Source organism: Anopheles nili, chromosome 2, assembly GCF_943737925.1.
Source record: "Anopheles nili chromosome 2, idAnoNiliSN_F5_01, whole genome shotgun sequence".
Lineage (NCBI taxonomy): Eukaryota > Metazoa > Arthropoda > Insecta > Diptera > Culicidae > Anopheles > Anopheles nili.
In genome coordinates this window covers 17,186,432-17,206,265 of record NC_071291.1, presented here as the reverse complement: position 1 = coordinate 17,206,265, position 19,834 = coordinate 17,186,432, and the positions used below count along the sequence as shown (strand labels likewise).

Here is a 19,834-nt window from a genome sequence, read left to right as displayed (position 1 = left end):
GAGGGTTAACAATAAGCCCTTAACCCTCCAGCTCACCTCCAACGATTGCTGGGAGCAGCACCAACGGACGGAATTGCCCCGCACACAATGTAAACGGCTTATTATCGTTAACTGTCGGCTGTAACCTCACAAACGACCTCCTCGAGGTTCTCAGAAAGCGAAGAAGCGCCACTATCCGTAGCAGGCCACCCTTTTTGGGCTTGCCCCGTGCGACACAAGCCGATGATGAACGTATTTGGGAAGGAAAATAGACACGCATTCCAGTTGGACCCGTGGAAAACAGGCACTCACACACCCATGCACGTGGATTCCTGGAGCGTGTATTGCGCCACAACAAGTTAAATTTTCCACCATTTATTACCCACCAGCGCGATTGTTAGGTGGCCATTTGCTGCTGTGGTGGGAGTTTGCATGTACGTGGTGTACTGACGTTCCGTTTTCGCAACGTCTAAAATGCGATTGCCATTTTGTACGGGAAGGGGACTGCATGCTTGCTGCATTGGCTGCATACATCGTTTTATCTGCCGCACGTGGGACTTCGAATCGGCCACGGCGTTGGTGTCGTTTTATGACCCGCTTTCCAAACACCTTCTTGTTGCTGCGTGTTCGGAGCACGGAATTTGCCCCATTCCAGAACAAAATTGTATGGTATATCCGACTCAAGGCCATCCAGCCAGTTTCCAGTTACTAGCTGAAGTTTTTTTTTTTTTTGGTAAGGTAGCATAAAAAACATCCCCAGCAGCAGGTTTGGCAAACCCTGACATCAGCCCGTGACGTCAGTTGTACCGGGGGCACGGCCGGTTCGGGGACAATTTGTCAATTTTCAACGCCCCATTACGGATTTCTCTTTAATTAAGCCAATTAAACAAATGGCGCCCGCCGATGGAAGTTGTCGCCCGGTTATGGGCGTGTTGCTCGGACTCGGTTCTCGAAACGGGCCCCCACCCGAGGGCATGTGGCACGGTATCGATGAATGGATGCGTTTTTGATTGGGTAATAATCGATGTGATTCTGCATTCCCTCTGCCCAGCGGCCAGCAGTGATAAGTGACGATCGTAAGAAACAAAAAAAAACCACACCCCAAGTTGGCAAGTGATTTAATTGACGTTTGAAGTTGTCCCTCGTGAGCAAACGAAGTGTGAACTGCTGAGCCGCGCACGCTATGCCAACGAACGCCGGGTCGTACGTACGATCTGGTACTGTGATCGACGCGACGATCTAAAAAGGAAGCGATCACCTGTTCTCTGCTGGTACGATGGTACACTGGTGGATGTCGTCCACGATACACCGGTTATAGTGCCCGGATCGACGACAGCATGCCTATTTCGCACGCCAACACGGACTCGGTGGAGCTCGAGATCCTGGAGATCCGGCACGATTCGAGTGACGATGAGGATGACGAGGCCGCGGTTCGACGTACCCGCGGTCGACGGCTTCCGGTGGCCACGGTTGTACGCCGGCAGCATCAGCAACAGCAGCATCAACAGTTGCACCAGCAGGACGTTGATCATCGTGATCCGGCCAGTCACATGGTTCGTGATCAACCTGGTGAAGATCGCGATATGATGCCCCGGACCGGATCACCCCCAAAGCGGAAACGCTTCCGCCGGAACCATCGCAGTGGCAGTACACGGCGCAAATCAAACTCGCAGAGCTGTGGCAGTTTGTACAATCTCTCCGCAACACGGCCACTGCATCCGCAACGCTCGGAACCGAACGTGAACTTCTACTCCAGCCCCGGTGAGCACGGGTACGAGGGTACGATCGACGTCAACTTCCACGTACAGGACAGCTCGAACACGCTCGATGACGCACCGGTGTTGGAAAGCTGTGAAACGCTTGGTGCTGGCCGCAGATCTCGCAGTGGCACCGGTGCAGCCCGGTGTGGATCTGCCGATACGGCGGGCCGGCTTGTGCTGCTTGCGGCCCGGGATGCGGAGAACGATTACGGTGCAGGTGTTGGTGGTGGAAGTGGTGATGGCAAGGGAACCGACGACGAAAATGGTGACTACGGAAGTGGCGTCGAGACGCTCGATGATGCGGATAGCGTTATTGGCGACAGGGATAACACCGGTGCGAGCACAGGGTGCCTCGGTGGAAGGACGACGAAGGATGGTCCCCAGCAGGGTTTGCGGGCTTCGATTGTGTCGGTGTTGGCCCGGTTGGGCATGTGGCACACTAACAAACCGGCAGGACAACCGGCCGCACCGATGCTGATCCGTCGCAGCGAAACCAAGTCCTCGTTCGATCGTGGCCAATCTTACATATCGAATGGAGCCAGCCGACTGCGATCGATTTTTGGGGGTAAATGCACTAACACACTAACACGCGCGCTTGTGTCTGGCCAGCCTCGGTTCGCGGGGTGTTGCTAACGCTCACACTGTTTCTGTCCATCTCACCTTCATCTGATCCCTCGCAGGCTCGCATGCTTACTCACGCACTTCACGCATCACTGACTGGGGTCCACATCGCACACAGCTTGATCGATCGTTCATTGCATTTGTTCCCTAAAATGGCGCCATCATTCCCATCGCATTTTTATCACGGTACGAACATCGCGCGTTCACACTCTGCTTTCGTTGTGCATGCATGTCCTTTTCGTTGTTTCCCACTGGCGATTCCCATTTCATTGCTGCACCTGTCTGCGTGCGTGCCAACGCATTCGCTAACGACTGCCTCTTTCCGTTTCGAACAGAAAATGAACGACGAATACGAGCCAACGATAGGGAATACAATACGCAATTCAAATACGCTGTAAGTCCTGTAAGCCGGTCGCCAGCCGAATCCGATCGACTAATGCGTTGTCGCTTTTTGACGACTGCCGTTTCAGAACAACTACATCAAAACGTCCAAATATTCGATATTAACATTTCTGCCTTTGAACCTGCTGGAGCAGTTCCAACGTCTTGCCAACTTTTACTTTCTGTGTTTGCTGATCCTTCAGCTGATACCGGCGATCTCGTCGCTGACGCCGGTCACCACCGCGATCCCACTGATCGGTGTGCTCATGCTCACTGCCATCAAGGATGCCTATGATGATTTCGTAAGTAAACCCTGCGACCGCTGCGATCATGTCCTTACGTCCTGTCATCGTTCGGTCGTTTATGCAGCAAAGACACATGTCCGATTCGCAAGTTAACAAACGGCGCTCGAAGACCCTGCGCCATGGCAAGCTGGTGGACGAACGGTGGTCCGGCGTGCAGGTCGGAGACATCATCCGGATGGACAACGATCAGTTCGTGGCGGCCGACATCCTGCTGCTGTCGTCGAGCGAACCGAACGGTCTCTGCTTCATCGAGACGGCCGAGCTGGACGGTGAGACGAACCTCAAGTGCAAACAGTGCCTACCGGAGACGGCCGCCATGGGCCAGCAGGAGGATCTGCTGTGGAAGTTTAACGGTGAGATCGTGTGCGAACCACCGAACAACCTGCTGAACAAGTTCGAGGGTACGCTCACGTGGAAGAACCAGCGCTACCCGCTCGATAACGACAAGATACTGCTGCGCGGCTGCATCATCCGCAACACGCAGTGGTGCTACGGTGTCGTCATCTTCGCCGGCAAGGACACCAAGCTGATGCAAAATTCGGGAAAGACCAAATTCAAACGGACGACCATCGATAGGCTATTAAATTTTATAATTATAGGAGTAAGTACCGTCCCGTGGGGAAGTGCAAAAGCGTTGCAAAAAGGTATTTCAAACGGGTGCATATGATACGACAATGGTGCACTGTCCGTGCCACAAGTCCGTGGTGTGTGGGAAGTACCGACCGATGCAATCTCGGCCAAGTGTTGTCTGAGCGTAACGGGGGACATTCTAGTGCGCGCGAGCAAAGTGGATGGCATATTTTCTTTTTTTAGCACTGCATTATACTGCTGGAAAATGAACGCAAAATAAACCCCCCCAAGATGTATCTGCTGCAGTTGTCATCCCCAACCCTAGACGTCTGCCGTGGGTGGCCCGGGATTGCAAATGACGGCACGAAGATGCATTCACGCTGAAAGATAAATAATGCAGATATTTATGTATCTTGTTCGCAGCTCCATTACGCGGTTTCTCGCCGGCTTCCATCCGTTGATTGAATGACGGTAATCGATTGGTATTCCACGAACCGTTTCTCGCACACGCAACAGTGGCACTGTGCTGATGTGTGCGATTTGTCTGCTTTACTGGTGGCAATCAATGAAGTTGATTTACCCAAGCGTCATCAGAGCATCGTTCGATCGGCGAGTGAATGGCTTTTTCTCATGCATTTATCAACTTCGACCGGGTATTTGCATCGCAAGCTCAGTAACATGATCTAGACGGGCGATTCGGCTTCGGAAGTTGATACCGCTTTTAATGCGTTTGTTTTGCTGCTTATCCTACAGTTATTGGCATTCAGGCGATGCTAGACGCTGCACCGTATCATATTGCATCCATCGAACCGCCAATCGTCCGCAAACTGGCGCTTCAGAATTGCTCACACTTTTGTTTCTTCTTGCTTGCAGATAGTGTTCTTTCTCTTATCGATATGCGGTTTCTGTACGATTGCATCCGCCATTTGGGAGGCGCTAGTAGGATATAAATTTCAAGTAAGTTCAAGCAGTTTCCGAATATAAAAAAAAAATCCCACTCGTACACTATCCATGTGCTCAGGTAATCTAAGGCTAATCTTTGCTGCATTTCCACAGATCTATCTGCCATGGGAGAGAATAATCCCGAAGGATTACCTGCAAGGTGCAATCAGTATCGGGTGTCTAGTCTTTTTTTCCTACGCAATCGTACTGAACACAGTGGTGCCAATATCTTTATACGTTTCAGTAGAGGTAAGCCACGGGTCTTGCTTTAAGATGTTGGAGCTGTTTTTACTAGCAGAAAATCTTTGCTGTTTCTTAAGGTGATCCGTTTCGCGCAATCGTTTCTCATAAACTGGGACGAAAAGATGTACTACGATAAGACGAAAACCCATGCCAAAGCACGGACAACCACGCTAAACGAGGAGCTGGGACAGATTCAGTACATCTTCTCGGACAAAACGGGAACACTGACGCAGAATATTATGACTTTCAACAAATGTAGCATTGCCGGTCGTGCCTATGGCGATGTTGTTGACATGAGAACGGGCGAAACAGTTGAATTGTCGGAGGTAAGTAGGGCCCGGTGGCGATGATCTTCATTGTAAATGACTTCCAATCTCCTAGCAGTAGATGGTTGACGCTTGCAGTAGTACTTTCGGACAATTTTTTCAATCTTCTTCCCTATTCCGTGCAACTAAGCAGCCTTAGTCAGAGCTCTTAACGAGAACCTTGACGTTGACTGAGCTCCTTCGGCTGTTGTCCTTCTGAAATGCATTCCCAGTTACACAATCGCACATGTTATCGTACCTTTTTGAATGTGAGATAATACTTTTTCAAACGAAATGCATATTCAAGGTGCCGCATATCTCACATAGTGTTTTGCAGCACTTACTGTTTTGTACTTTTACTGGATTTTGTTGATTCTAAGTTAGGGTTTACACTCTCAATTCAATAAACGCGCCAGAACTCCAGCGCCAGTAGTTGATACACTCCAAACAAGGTTTATCCATACGTTACACTTTTGTCAAATTTCACCCACATAACACTAATAAATGCAACATATACATAAAGCTGTAATTAACCAATGTTAGCTTTATGCAACCGAGGACTTTATATGCTTTAAAATGGGTGCTTTGAACGAGCATCTAAGCATAAGCAGAAGAAAGGAGCGCACCTCCAAGAACCTAGCGATTGTGTCGTTTTCATTCTTACCTTTCTTGTCTTTCATGTGTGTTTGCGTGTACGATCGTATTTTTATGTTAATGCGAAATGAACTTTTTACTCTACTGATCGATTTTATTACAATAATTCTACTAATGTGTAGTACAGGTTTGAATCGTGTGGCATTATACAAATGTTGTAATATTATCTTATATACTCTTTCTTTCTTTTCCTATCCATTTTCTTCATGGTATGTGTATTCCTTCAACCATTTCTCTCATTGAAACACTGTTTCAACCGTTGTTTGTTTTCCTCTTTTGTTATTATGATTTTGTCTGATTTTTGTTTGAATATGTTTATTTTCTTGATTGATTCGTTTGCATCGTTGTTATATCGTTTGTAATTATCGTGTGTTGATTGAATCAACAACCATAATCTGTTATGTTACTTTGTTGCTTATGATTTGTGCTTTCTCTTTCTACTTTTTCTCTTTTTGACCATTACGCTTGTAGCCCGCATTCAACAGTAACACATCGCTTTTGTTAAACGCTGAAGAGCCACCAGGTCGCAGCACACCTCAGCCTACCACCGAACCACCAGTTCAGACTAAAAGCCCCTCAAACAAAAAGCATCCACCTTCACTACATGTTAGATTCAGTCAGCACAGTAATAACCAAGAAACGCAGACGTCCATATCCACTAAGCAAGCCACACCACAAACTCAAGTCCCGGCGCAGTCGGCTACCGAAGTACCACCAAGTGGGAACAATACGCAAGAAGGACTGCATGTATGCATGATATTGGTTTATTTGTTCCTTCCTAACGCGACACGCTTTTTCCGGGCGCTTAATTAAATGTTCATAAGTTATCGCTTTGAATTCAACCGTTTAGCATACAGTAGCTCATTGCCTTCATGAGGCATGTTTTATTTGAAAAAAAAATATCTTATCGCAAAATGCCATTCGGGGTAACGCACTGAAGTACTCTTGGTAATCGAGCGGTCCGATTGTGCGTGCTGCTTGTTCGCAGTAGAGCTTTGTCCGCACCATTCCCATAACATGATTCTGATCATTTCAATAACAAAAACAGACAGTGCCTTTTTAGATCTTTACCTTACTACTCTCATTATCGATCGTTTGTAACAACGCTATTTTTTACAACTTTTCAACATAGGTTTCCTCGTATAGTTTGGTGAGTCTTGCGTCACTGCAATTTTCCTACTACATATATATTTTGCGTTGAGATATTGCAAAAAAAAATGCTGCAATCGAGCAGCGTAACTGCTTTCATTTTTGCCTACACCACCTCAAATGCAAATTTCGAACAATATTTGCCATTATTCGTATACAGCAGTAGTATAACCGTATCTTATTATGTAGTTGCTTGGCACACATTACTTTCTTGAAGGCTCTGAGGATGAACACGATCAAGAGTACTTTGGGGTGTTATTGTTTTGTTGAAGCACGTTTTGCAACATGTTGATTTGTAATGATTTCTTTCATATTCAAGACAAAATCGATTATTTAGCATTATTGATGTACTGCATATTTGCATTTACTTGATCATTTGCTCGTTGCCCATTGGAACGCGTTTGTTTCGGTTACGCTCCACATCTGCCCGTTCAGTTCCGTTTATTCTTCGTATCCTTACAACCGTTTCGATTCTTTTCACATATCTTCTCACCCTTGCGCCATCATCTACTTCTACCGCTACTCCTGCACTGAAAAAATATCTCATCCTTTGCCGCAAAAATCGTCAATCATTTATAATCTTCACACATATGGAACACGATGAATACGTGGCCCTTCTGCGAATGCACGACACAGGTAATGGAGCCGGTAGATTTTTCCTTCAATCCCGAGTATGAACCCGAGTTCCGGTGGTACGACCAGGGACTGCTAGATGCCGTGCGAGCTGACGAAGAACACGCGCATAACTTTTTTCGGTTACTAGCACTTTGCCACACCGTGATGGCCGAGGAGAAGAATGGCAAGTAAGTGTAACGATGTCCTTTTTGGGTACTCTCTTGCGCCGATGACCACCGTTGAAGATACCCTTCTCTATCGCCTACGTTCTTTTCGTTGCTTCGATTGCTTTCCCAGGTTAGATTATCAAGCACAAAGTCCTGACGAGGCGGCCCTCGTGTCGGCGGCGCGAAATTTTGGATTTGTTTTTAAATCACGAGCACCGAATAGTATAACAATCGAGGTCATGGGACGTACAGAGGTAAGCTACACCAAAATGAGTTTGCATAAAACAGGATCTCACAAATCTCACCCAACCGTTTTGCTTCCACAGGAATATGAACTGTTAAGTATATTAGATTTTAATAACGTTAGAAAGCGAATGTCGGTGGTGCTACGTCGCAACAACTCCATCATCCTGTACTGCAAGGGCGCCGATAGTGTGATATACGATAGGCTTGGACAGAACCAGCACGACCTGAAAGCGCGAACGCAGGAGCATTTGAATGTGAGTGTTTTTTGTTCTCGATATTCGCGATTGTGCTTCTTCTGCACGTTGTCTCATGATTCTGATGTCCCGCTACTCTAGAAATTTGCCGGGGAAGGACTCCGAACGCTGGTACTGGCCGAGCGGCGGCTGACGAAAGAGTTCTACGAGTCCTGGCTGGTGCGCCAGAGAGAAGCTGCCTTATCTTTAGACGGTAGAGAGGATAAATTAGGTGCAATCTACGAGGAGATCGAATGTGATATGCAGCTGATCGGCGTGACAGCTATAGAAGATAAGCTACAAGATGGCGTTCCTCAGACGATCGCGAACCTACAGCTGGCCGGCATCAAGGTTTGGGTGCTCACCGGTGACAAACAAGGTAACGTAGAACCTTAGCCACAAATCTAGTAGGATGTAAGGAGGTTTTTATTTATTTTTTCTTCTTCTAGAAACCGCAATCAACATTGGATATTCCTGTCAGCTGCTGACGGACGACATGGCGGATGTGTTTGTGATCGACGGCATCACGAAGGGAGAAGTAGAACAGCAGCTGCGCAAGTACATGGACTCTTTGCGGATAGTCAACACCTATCATCCGTCTAGTGAGTGTCGCCCAAAAACCCCGCAGCGGGACATTAATGAAAACGTCCACATAATTTGGAACTCTTCTCCTCTTTGGAATCTCGCATTGTCTTGCAGATGTGCAAAAAGCAAACACCATGCACACGCGAACAGTCGCTAGTAGCGAAACGAGCGCGGTAACGGCCAACGGAGCGCACAGCAGCAGTTCAGGGCCGATGGTCGACATACAGAACACGTCGCCGCCCTCGGTTTCTGTCGTGACGTTTAGGTGGGATAATAGACATAAATATACAAGTATAGGAGGAAGCGAGGAGGCACCGGACAGGTACACACCGACACGATCACGCGGACTCTCGATCGATCGATCGATCAATCTGCAAATATGACGAATTTTAATTTCCATACTCCTTACTTCAACCTCGGATCGGGTGGATGTTCAACTCGATACGCTCGAGCCTACGTGTTATCAGTTTCCTGTTTCGGTTTTATTTTCTTTGTTTTTTTTTTAATTTATTTTATTAATATATCCTTTTAAATGTACTACACCACAGAGGCAAAAGATAAGAAAGGAGTTTCTTCATGTTTTATATTCACTCTGGTTTGGTATATCCCTTTATGCGTTAAGGTCAACCCAGCTTTCGTTGCTCTTTATTGTTTTTTTTTATGTTACTTTCTTTATCTCCTTCCTTAAGTATCACCCACCGGACGTTGGTGTAGCAGTAACGTTTTGTTGTTTGATTGTTTTCTAACTTCCCTGCGAAATTTATTATCCTTTTGTATGTATTTCTGTACATGAGTACAACATCAAAATCAATCCAAGTATTCAAAATCAACAGCGCACTGGTGTCCGAAGCATTACAGACCCGTATGACACACTCGACGTGATGTACACACAGTCACGCTAGCCAATGCCTTCCTCATATGCCTGTACAGATGATCAAATGAACCAAATGTAGTAGCAAATAGTAACGTAAGAACACTTCCTTCTATCTAACATTCCTACGATCTAACTCTGTGTAACTATCTTTAATACTCTATCGATACATCCTTCCTATTACCCTTTATCGTTAGCGACGTAGCGTGTATGTTTTTGTGTTTCCTTCCGTGTTCACTACTATCAGTTACTGACCCCAAGTAGTGCTGACAATAGTAGTACACCCTTGTTTGATCATACTTTAACTGTTTCGTGTGTTTCATTCAATCCCGCTCTTGTGTTTTTCGTACCCTGTTTTTGTTTATCCTCTCTTGATCTTGTTCCTATTTTCCCGAATCATTTTCCTTTTCAAACCCCCCTTTTTCCTCCCTCACCTTGTCACTCACTGACGCTAGTGCACTTGCAAGATGTGGTAAATAACAGTGGAATTTGTTTGTGTTCCCGCAGCGTGAATTGTAGCAACTACTCCGAAGGATTTGAGAAGGGCGAACCGACGCTCACTGATCTGGACGAAAACACGGGCGTAGCGTTGGTCATCAATGGACACTCGCTAGTGCACTGTCTCTCATCGGAGCTGGAAAGCAAGTTCCTCGAGATTGCGTCACACTGCAAGGCAGTCATTTGCTGTCGCGTAACGCCCCTCCAGAAGGCGATGGTTGTGGAGTTGATCAAGCGCGCGAAGAACGCCGTCACGCTGGCCATCGGTGATGGTGCCAACGACGTGTCGATGATCAAAGGTAATTCATCGGCTTCTGGACCTTTGGCGTCAGTCGACATTCGCTTTACCTGTTTTCGTCTCTTTGCAGCGGCTCACATCGGCGTGGGCATCTCGGGCCAGGAAGGCATGCAAGCCGTCCTAGCCAGCGACTATTCGATAGCTCAGTTCAAATTTCTCGAAAGACTGCTGCTGGTACACGGGCGTTGGTCCTACTACCGCATGTGTAAATTTTTGCGCTACTTTTTCTACAAAAACTTTGCATTCACATTGTGCCATTTTTGGTATGCATTTTTTTGCGGCTTCAGCGCTCAAGTAAGTTTCTCGCCATTATGACCGTTAGCAGCCCAGTGGAGCCCACTGAATTTATGTGCATTTTTTTTTCTTCTCTCGTTTTACGCAATCCCTACCCGGCAGACCGTTTTCGATCCGATGTTTATATCAGTGTACAATCTATTCTATACATCGCTACCGGTGCTAGCGTTGGGCATCTTCGAGCAGGACGTGTCCGACAAAAGCAGCGTTGACTATCCGAAGCTCTACTCGCCCGGCATTACGAACGCACTGTTCAACACGACGGAGTTTATCCGGAGCGTGCTGCACGGTATCTTCAGTTCGCTGATACTGTTTCTCATTCCGTACGGTAAGCAACTATTTTCCCCACAATATTCTCCACCAACCGTACCTCACTCTCGGTAACGCTCGATCTTTCAGGTACCTACAAGGATGGCATCTCCCCAGACGGATACGTCCTGAACGATCACATGCTGCTTGGCTCGGTGGTTGCCACGATCCTCATCCTGGACAATACAGCTCAGGTATGTTCGGGTGCAGCGTAACTTACCCAACCCGGATGGTTGACTATTGATCTCCCCATTCTCAGATCGCTCTGGACACCTCGTACTGGACCGTCTTCAATCACATCATGATCTGGGGCAGTTTGCTGTGGTACTTCGTGTTGGATTACTCCTACAACTATGTCATCGGGGGTCCTTACGTGGGCTCGCTGACGCAGGCCATGAAGGAAGCCACCTTTTGGTTCACCACCGTCCTAACGGTGATCGTCCTGATGATACCGGTGCTGGCGTCACGGTTCTACTTCGTCGATGTCTTTCCTAGCCTGCCAGATAAGGTAAGCAGGTTGGCCAGCAGGATCCATCTCGTTTGCTCGTGCCTTACATAAGCATTTTTTGGGACGATTCTCATTGTGCCACAGATTCGTGTACAGCAACGATTGGCGTTGTTGCGATCTCGACAAAGCAGCGACGTACTAAGGACACCTTCCGCCCGAAAGGCTCGCCGTTCGTTGCGTTCCGGTTATGCCTTCGCGCATCAGGTAATGCTTTCTTTACTAGTTTGAGATGATGAGGTTCCACTGAGTTGAGAGTTTTTATTTCTCATTTTGTTCTCGTTGCATCTTCAACGTACCGACCGCAGGAAGGATTTGGCCGATTGATCACGTCGGGTAAAATCATGCGCAAACTGCCACAGGACTTTGCCTTCCCGCTTGGGCTGGGCAGCAAGAAGCAACAGTCAACCGAATCGACCAAGAACAATAACAACAACTGCAGCAGCAACAACAATGCCAACAGTGTTACCAACGCCGCCAACGGAACCGGTGCAGGGGCGTTAGGTGCCGGATCAACCCTAACAAGAACCGGCACGACGACGATGACTACATCCACCGCCGCCACTGCGTTGACGGTAGGACCTTCGACGACGATGGCCGCCAACGGGAACCAGCTGGTGAACTTGCCCGGTAGTTCGAACGGTGATCACAGCCCGCGGGCTCCGTGCCAGGATCTGGACACGATCAATCTGTGAGCGGCGCTCCGTATTATTGCTTTTTTGTTCCATCGATAGTCCCTAACGAAACCAAAAACAAAAACTCACAAAGACGACGTGGAAAGGATGACAGAGGGAGGTTCCTTAATAGTGCTATTGCGTCCTCTAAGCGTAAGCTCGAGAAAAAGTACGATAACCGTTGGCAACGAATTGGCAACGAAATGTGTTCCCAAAACTGAACCGAATCATTCATCATTCTCTTCAATGCGATGTATTCAGCAGCCCACCTTTGCAAACATTAGACGTGAAAACGCGAATAAGTTACCAATTATTTTTTTTACCTCGTTTAGCATCGAGCAAAATATGTTCGTCATTTAGTTGATATTTACGTAGGTTTACTAATGTCGCGCTTGCGCCGTTAACAGGCAAAATATAGTTTGCTTTATGTACATTGCGTAAATCGTTTTGTTTTGCTGTTTAGCTGGTGCGCTTTACCAAACTCGCTAATGTTACCACTATACGCTCGGCCTTTCGATGTACTTAGATAAGGCACGGACGGACACGAGCTGTTGGCAAGTATGCTAGGCCTCATAAACATCGGTACCGTTCGATTGGCTAGAATTCGATCAACTGGAAAGGAAGCTCTCCCTAATCAAAGGGTACAGAAAAAATTCACACGCACCAAATGCCGTTCCAGCCAAGCAGCAGTACTCGTGCGAGACAAGATATACTGACAATTAACAATAATGAAGTATGCATATACATGTAGCCTATTGCGGGCAGGACGTTGACGCACTAAGGAGGTGTTAAGTAAATATATCGACCGTATTAAATATAAACACCCCGTACATTGTACGTTAGTAGGGATGCGTGAACGAAACATCGCCAAGCGATGCTATGCCTCACACTTGGCTTTTCATATACGTTGTCCTGCCGTTTACGAATCTCCAAGGATAACAGAATCATTCATATTAAGGAGAGGCTGGCGTCTACTACAAGCCTTAGGATTGGAGACGCAGCACATCGGAAATCGGTCAACGGGCCGCACAGTAGCAGTGTAAACTTATTGTGATTGTCCTGTGAATACATATTGATACAAACCAGAAACAGTTGTCCCCGCGGATCGACCTACATGTAAATAATGTTATATCTTGTGTAAGAACAGATTCCAACGCAAAGCTCGTTAAGATATTCACCGATAGCAGATAGCAGATGTGCTAAACGCGTTAAAGCTGCGGGAAGGAGATGTCTAGAATGACTCTGCAAAGAAATTGCAGTCAAGGATTTACGTATGGTATGCTGCAGTTGAGGGTAAATGAGCGAGCAATGTTGCTCAATAAACTCTAGCAAAGCTTGGATGAACAATTTAAAACTCTCTGTACATACCGCCGAATAAAGGACCGTGCAACGGGCACGGCAATCAATGAAATGAATTGACGCTTTACACCAGGACACAATCATACAATACAATTCAAACAGTGCTAGTTAGGCTAGTTAACGGATGAATAGCGTGCGCATTGTCGAGAGCGCACTGCTGCGCAAAGGATCTAGAAAGGAACATACTAGAGCACGTTACAGCTTACATTTTTTTCTATAATTTTATCTGCAAGTTACATGGTGTTTTGAAGTTGAAGATTTTTGCATTCATTCTGTCACATTACACCAGTTATGCAATGTTTTGCCTTTTCTTCTTCCTTGTTGAGCCTTCATCGCTGTGCGATTGTGATTCTTTATACGATTTGAAACCGGTTTTAAGCTGCCTTCGCCTTCTGTTAGTAATTCGCAACTCGGAGTAAAACTCCACAAACTTAGTAACAAACGAACGGCCATAAGACTAGTGAACGTCTTGATAGTACTGCGCACGATACAATATGGCATTTGTTTAAAATTGGTCCTTCGATGTTACCTTATTTTATTTTTAATACATTTCGCTTTGCATATTGTGCATGTGGTGCGTAAATGATTTTTGTGTACTGGTGAAACGCTTCGGTATCTTGGTACCATTTTGCAGATTATATTTATGTAGATAGAGCGACTAATGCAGCTAATGCACGTTATGCAGAGGAAAATAATGTCGTCGGTCTTGGGGACCGTTTTTTCCCGGGAGAGAAAATGGTGATCCGTTTAAGTTGCATTCCTAGAAGCATAAACACACTCACTCGAACACACATGCGACACAATGTCACTCTGGAGGACGAATAAAAGAGAAAACTTTATCACAAAACTTATAAAAAGGCATCCGCCAGGGGCAAATTTCTTTCCTTAGGACACATGACGACACAACCAGAAGGCAATTGGTTTGCAGATTCCGTAGAATACAATTTATTCAAATATGGTCTTGTCCGAAAAGTTTAAACCGAAATGTAAAAAATATAGTAATACCCTAAAATATCGAGACATATATATATTTCTATATTTCATCGTCGTTAGAACTAATGCAAATATCAGGAAAAGAGAGTACAGAAATCGTCCATAGTCTATTGCGGTTATTGCAGCTGAATATCGTACAACCGGGAAGAAAATAGCCCCTGTTTCAGTAGCTTTTGCACGATTATCTTTGGATACTGTTCCGTATGCCTGCCCATCGAAGACGAAGGACGCTCAACAAGCGGAAGAACGTACGCGATATGCCTTCTATTTAGCGCAGCAAACTCAAATTTCGACACGTAGAAAGAGAGCTTTTTTTGCAGAGAATGTCCTTTAAGTACCCGTTCGTTGTTCAACGTCGAAAAAAGTACGCCAATACACAACCCGGTCGATGTGTGATTTACGTGGCGAATACGGCCTGCAACATGTACGGCCGTCACCAGCAATCACTAATGGTAAAGTATGATCTTAGTGCTAATCTAATAATATGCGAATATCTCGTACAAAAATGGAAAAACCCAAGCATTGCATCGGATTTATACGGCGCATTGGTAATGATGGGCGACAATGTAATGATACTGATAGGCTTAAATGAATTCGTTACTGCTTCTATGTACCAGGCGTTCCCAGCGCCGTCGCGGTAAGAAATAGAGATTCTCGAGGATTTTGCGCAAGGCGCTTGTGTTAACAAAAGGTGGCGCAGGATGCGTTTGCGGCGGAAGATGGCACACGAAATATGGAAAACCGTTCCGAGTCCGACGACGGACGTCCGTGCTGAGGCTGGATGATGGGCATTTTTGATATGGATCATACGGGAATGGCTGCGCTTGTTCGTAACAGTAATTTCATAACAATCGCGACAAGGTAGTTCGTCTGGGTTCGTGTGCAAGAGACTGACGCACCAATCTCTCGGTTGGGCGTTGTGCGACCGATCGACCTCCGAAACTCCCAGAAACTTCAGGCCACGGACGACACTCGGGTCTACTTCTGCGCCTGAATTTTGGCCTGCATTTGGGCGAGCTTCTCCTGCATCCGGCGAATTTCCTCTTCCTTTTCGCGCAAAATGCGATCCTTCTCGGAGAGCACCTCACCCGGGACGCCGTTCTCTTCCTTTATCACGGAGTTGGTGTTTTTACGCACCGATTTCGCTAACCGCTCCGACCGGTAATTTTCATAATGCACCTCCTGTGTCACCTCCTGAAGGTCCTGCATGTGAGTACTGCGAACGAAATAAGAACCAACATGAAAACCTTACTCCAGTAGAGCAAATGAAAAAGTGCGCCTTCTTACATGAGCATAGTGCGAAGCTTAATGAAATCGCAATGATCGGGATTTTCCACTTCGACCACTCCCCAAGGGTATAAGCGGCCGCGAACCTTCCGCCCTTTCACCTCGAGCAGCGTGGTCGAACCACAAACGGCAAACGGAACCGCTTCCTTCAGCTGGCGCACCTGCTCCTTGTAGTCCTCGTCCTCGTCGCTATCACAATCTGGCAGTGGATAGATTTTGATCCCATTGTCTTCGATCTCCTGCATAATACGGCACTTGAGGCGCTGGATTTCCTTCTTCGTGAGCACATCGGCCTTCGCGATAACTGGCACGATGTTCACCTTGCAGTGCAGCTTCTTCATGAACTCAATATCCAGCGGTTTGAGCCTGGGGGAGAAAATGCGTAAGGGTATTAGCCACACAACAAACAGTGGGTGGGTGGCGCAATGGAGCCTGCATTCATACATACCCATGACCAAACGGTGAGATGAAGTAGAAGCAGCAGTGTATCCTGTTGTCGACGATGTTGCGCCGATTCAGACCACTTTCGTCGCGTAGAAACCGTTCGTACTGTTCGTCGATATACTCGAGGATCGCACTGAAGCTATCGCTGTTATCGATGGCATCGCCGAACCCGGGCGTATCAACGACGGTCAGGCGCAGCTTGACGCCCCGCTCCTCGATCTCCACCGTGGATGCGTCCAGCTTGACCGTCATGTTTTGCTTTTCTGTGGAATGAAACAATGCGAACTACAGTCGAAAGGAACCGTTTGGCATCCGATGGCGATGCGCAACAGCACAACTCGGCACAAATGCAAGAAAAGGAATGCTGAAGTAATATTACGCAATCGTTCGTAACCCCTGTCGTGTGCGCGTAACGCTAGGATGGTTATCATTTTCTTCAGCTCTTGGTTCATTAGCACAAACTCGCATAACCGCCCAACGGACTAGTTAATGCTTACTTTCACTAGCATTTGCGACGGACGATTTTTCGTAGCTTTGTTTCTGTTACAACGCGCCGACTATTCGAACGGTCGCGGTTTGGTCATTCAAAAAATTGGCAAAAAGATGCAGGGCAAAAAAACAGACCCAACTCTAACGTTCACGATCACCGTGCGGAACGACTTCAAATGATGCTCGCGGCGACTGAATTAATGGTCCAAGTTGTTGAGAGAGTACCATTAAACGATTTCGGCGAAGTGAAATAAATGGATTTATGTCGTTCGCTCGTACGGACGCTCACATCAATTTCCGTATGCTTCAAAGGATGGTTTTTTATTTTTCGTTCGTATGTCTAATCAATCGACTCCAAGAGCTGACGAAAACCATGCGTTTTTTACGTTCTTGATGAGGTTGTAAACACAAACGTGCTGTTTGTAATCGTAAAAGCAAACGCGAACCTAATAAAATATGGCCCTTCCATACGTGCGTTATAAAAAGCTGTAAAAAATACAATTTGAAAAATACTATTTGCTAAATTTCTGTTTCTATTTGAGAATATTTGAATAAAAAAACAAATCTCCTATACTATAATACATTCATATCAACAGTTATAGGCTGCCGCAACTAAAAATTATTCACAACAAAATATACTCACCAACCGCATTGGGAATCACCCGTTCCGGGTATAAATCGCTCAGAAACAAGCTGTTCACCAGGGTGGATTTACCGAGGCCTGACTCTCCGACGACCATCAGCGTAAACTCGAATCCTTTCTTTACCGACTTTCGGTGCACCTGATTCGGAAGGTTGGCAAATCCGACGTAGCCGGAAGTTTCCACGTTCGAAAACTAGTAAAAACGAAACAAAAACAAAAAAGTGTTTTCAATAATCATTCCACAAAATTGAAGGTAATAATAAATAACACCACACACACACACCATTGATTTACACAGTAACCTTAAATCTCGCATCACGATCGCGGTAAATTGACTTCTAACGACGCGATCTAGACACTCCAAGTAGCCGTTGGGTTATGTGACGGATGCAATTAATTACAAACATCGTTTCGCCGTCCTTCCAGCCACGCACCCCTTTCTTTCATCGGGACTAGGAAAAGTAACCTAATTTCTACGGCTTCACTTACCACACCACCTGGTGGAAATTTTGAGCATCACATACCGGCATGCGACCCTAAAGCCACCGGAACAGGTACCGAGCTTCTAACATGGAAGGGAACCTCTTTCTATGCATTGTGCATGCTTCCAAGTACTCATTTGCTTCAGCTTACCCCAACGCTACGTGACGGTATGATAAGCAAAACCGCTCCGCGGCTCAACCATGTAACACACTGCCCTAGAGGCGCTTCTTCAATCGTTGCGTATGCAAAACATGCGCACGCAAGCGCACCATAAGCAGTTGAATCGCGCAGCCAAGGAAAGTTGTGCGAAAGTTCAACCAACTCGTCTACGTCGATGGAGGAGCGGCTTTCGTCCGTACAGTGAGCATTTGATCCCACTCTCACGAAATACCATTTTCATGGTAATGGATCTGTGGTGAGCGATTTAATGCGCTACACTCCACACAGCTCGTGGCGACGATAGGGAAAGCTCGTGCTTTTCACGGTACGAAAAGCTAAGCCTGCGATCCAAAACAGCAGAAGAAGGGGAACTACTGCTGCTATCCGGAAGCAGTTTGGCAAACGAGCCCCGAAAGCAAATAAAGCTAAGATTAAAATGTGCAATTAATGGCCAACCCGGCAGTAGCACAATGCCGTTGCCGAAAATAATTACGAGATTAGTTAACACGAAAATACACCTCCAATCGCCGTTTGATTATGTTGCATCGATTCGGTGGAGCTACCACGAGCTCGCCATGATCGTATGGCCGCGGAGATTGGCTTACGTGATCGAAATCGGATTAAATCAGCATCAATTTGTTTGCCGTGTCTTCCGCAAGCACCGATCGTTCCGGTGTGAAATACTGCACCACAAAATCAAGCGAATGGGAAGATGCAGACGCTCAGCATGAAAAGAAAATGACGACACGAACGTTTGCGTGGTGATGTTCATGGTCCATGAACCTCTGAAATCTCCTATTCAAGCTCAGTGCTAACAGACATGACAAATCTGATAGCCATTGTAGTTAACGGAAGATAATTACCTCATGCATGAAAGAGCTAAATAAAAAAAATAAATGGGGTTTAAACGGAAAATAATTGATATTTTCATCATCACCATTGCTGATATCGAACTAGTGAAATCTGTACATCACCATACGATATTTATGCATCGTCGAAAGGACAAATTGTTGCTGGGACAGTCAGTCTTTGAAGTGTTCTCCATTAAAAATGCCACATAGACGATTGTTTCTATTAGCGAACGAAATTTCCCGCAAAGGTGCTACCACCCTGACAGTGGGGCTTATGTTATGCTGGTTGTTTGAGCTACATTGCACACAGGATATACGTGCTTTTCTTACAGCCGCAGATAAACCAAACAGCGTTAATTCATTCCGGATTAAAGTGAATAAATTTCAATGCATCAACATGCCCTACGAACACAGCACTTTGAACTACTGCCGGACGCTCAAACTTCGCAACCAGACTACATATCTGAACACGTCGGTACATGTCCCAGCGAAGCTGCATTATGTGCAGTTAACTGTGAGATTAAACTATAAATACACATCCTACCAACCGTTCCTGATAGACGTTGTGATTGATATTTGCCAATACCTACGAAACCCGTCAACGAACCCGATTTTATTCTTCATCTACAAGGCGTTTCAAGAAAGTGTTCCAGATTTGGTTTACCCCTGTCCACACGGTGTTAGTTGGAGTTGATAAACGTTATAATAATACGGTAACTTTTCGTTTGGTAATCATTTTGGTTATTTTTTTTTGCAGAATAAAACCTACTACGTGCTTTGGGCAGTCACGGAGAAAGTGCTGCCACCAAACATTCCTCCGGGGGACTACCGTTTAGACATCACATTCCGGGACAAGGACAATGTAACCCTGTTCGACATATTGGTATATTTCTACTCAAGGAGTACTAGTCTCTTAGGTTAA

The 19,834-nt window shown here is 46.2% G+C and overlaps 3 protein-coding genes across 3 annotated transcripts; 2 read left to right on the top strand and 1 right to left on the bottom strand.

Moving 5' to 3' along the window:
- The first annotated feature begins 1,316 nt into the window (after positions 1-1,316).
- LOC128730551 (phospholipid-transporting ATPase ID) lies at positions 1,317-12,305 on the top strand. The gene is made up of 22 exons (XM_053823650.1): positions 1,317-2,304; positions 2,696-2,754; positions 2,831-3,043; positions 3,111-3,647; positions 4,490-4,573; positions 4,673-4,807; positions 4,879-5,127; positions 6,232-6,507; positions 6,893-6,910; positions 7,546-7,712; positions 7,822-7,945; positions 8,018-8,191; positions 8,273-8,549; positions 8,620-8,772; positions 8,870-9,077; positions 10,134-10,423; positions 10,493-10,716; positions 10,819-11,044; positions 11,116-11,219; positions 11,285-11,533; positions 11,618-11,737; positions 11,839-12,305. Exons 1-22 carry the CDS (start codon positions 1,317-1,319, stop codon positions 12,223-12,225), a joined length of 5,262 nt encoding a protein of 1,753 aa, XP_053679625.1. The 3' UTR covers positions 12,226-12,305.
- Positions 12,306-14,401: 2,096 nt separating this feature from the next.
- Positions 14,402-17,949, bottom strand: LOC128730856 (septin-1). Its single transcript, XM_053823943.1, has 5 exons — positions 17,944-17,949; positions 17,420-17,612; positions 16,292-16,550; positions 15,844-16,209; positions 14,402-15,772 (listed from the first exon to the last, which is right to left on the bottom strand). Exons 1-5 carry the CDS (start codon positions 17,947-17,949, stop codon positions 15,535-15,537), a joined length of 1,062 nt encoding a protein of 353 aa, XP_053679918.1. The 3' UTR covers positions 14,402-15,534.
- Positions 17,950-19,309: 1,360 nt separating this feature from the next.
- Positions 19,310-19,834, top strand: LOC128730846 (uncharacterized). Its single transcript, XM_053823931.1, has 2 exons — positions 19,310-19,591; positions 19,670-19,834. The coding sequence occupies exons 1-2, from the start codon at positions 19,310-19,312 to the stop codon at positions 19,832-19,834; spliced, it is 447 nt and encodes a 148-aa protein (XP_053679906.1).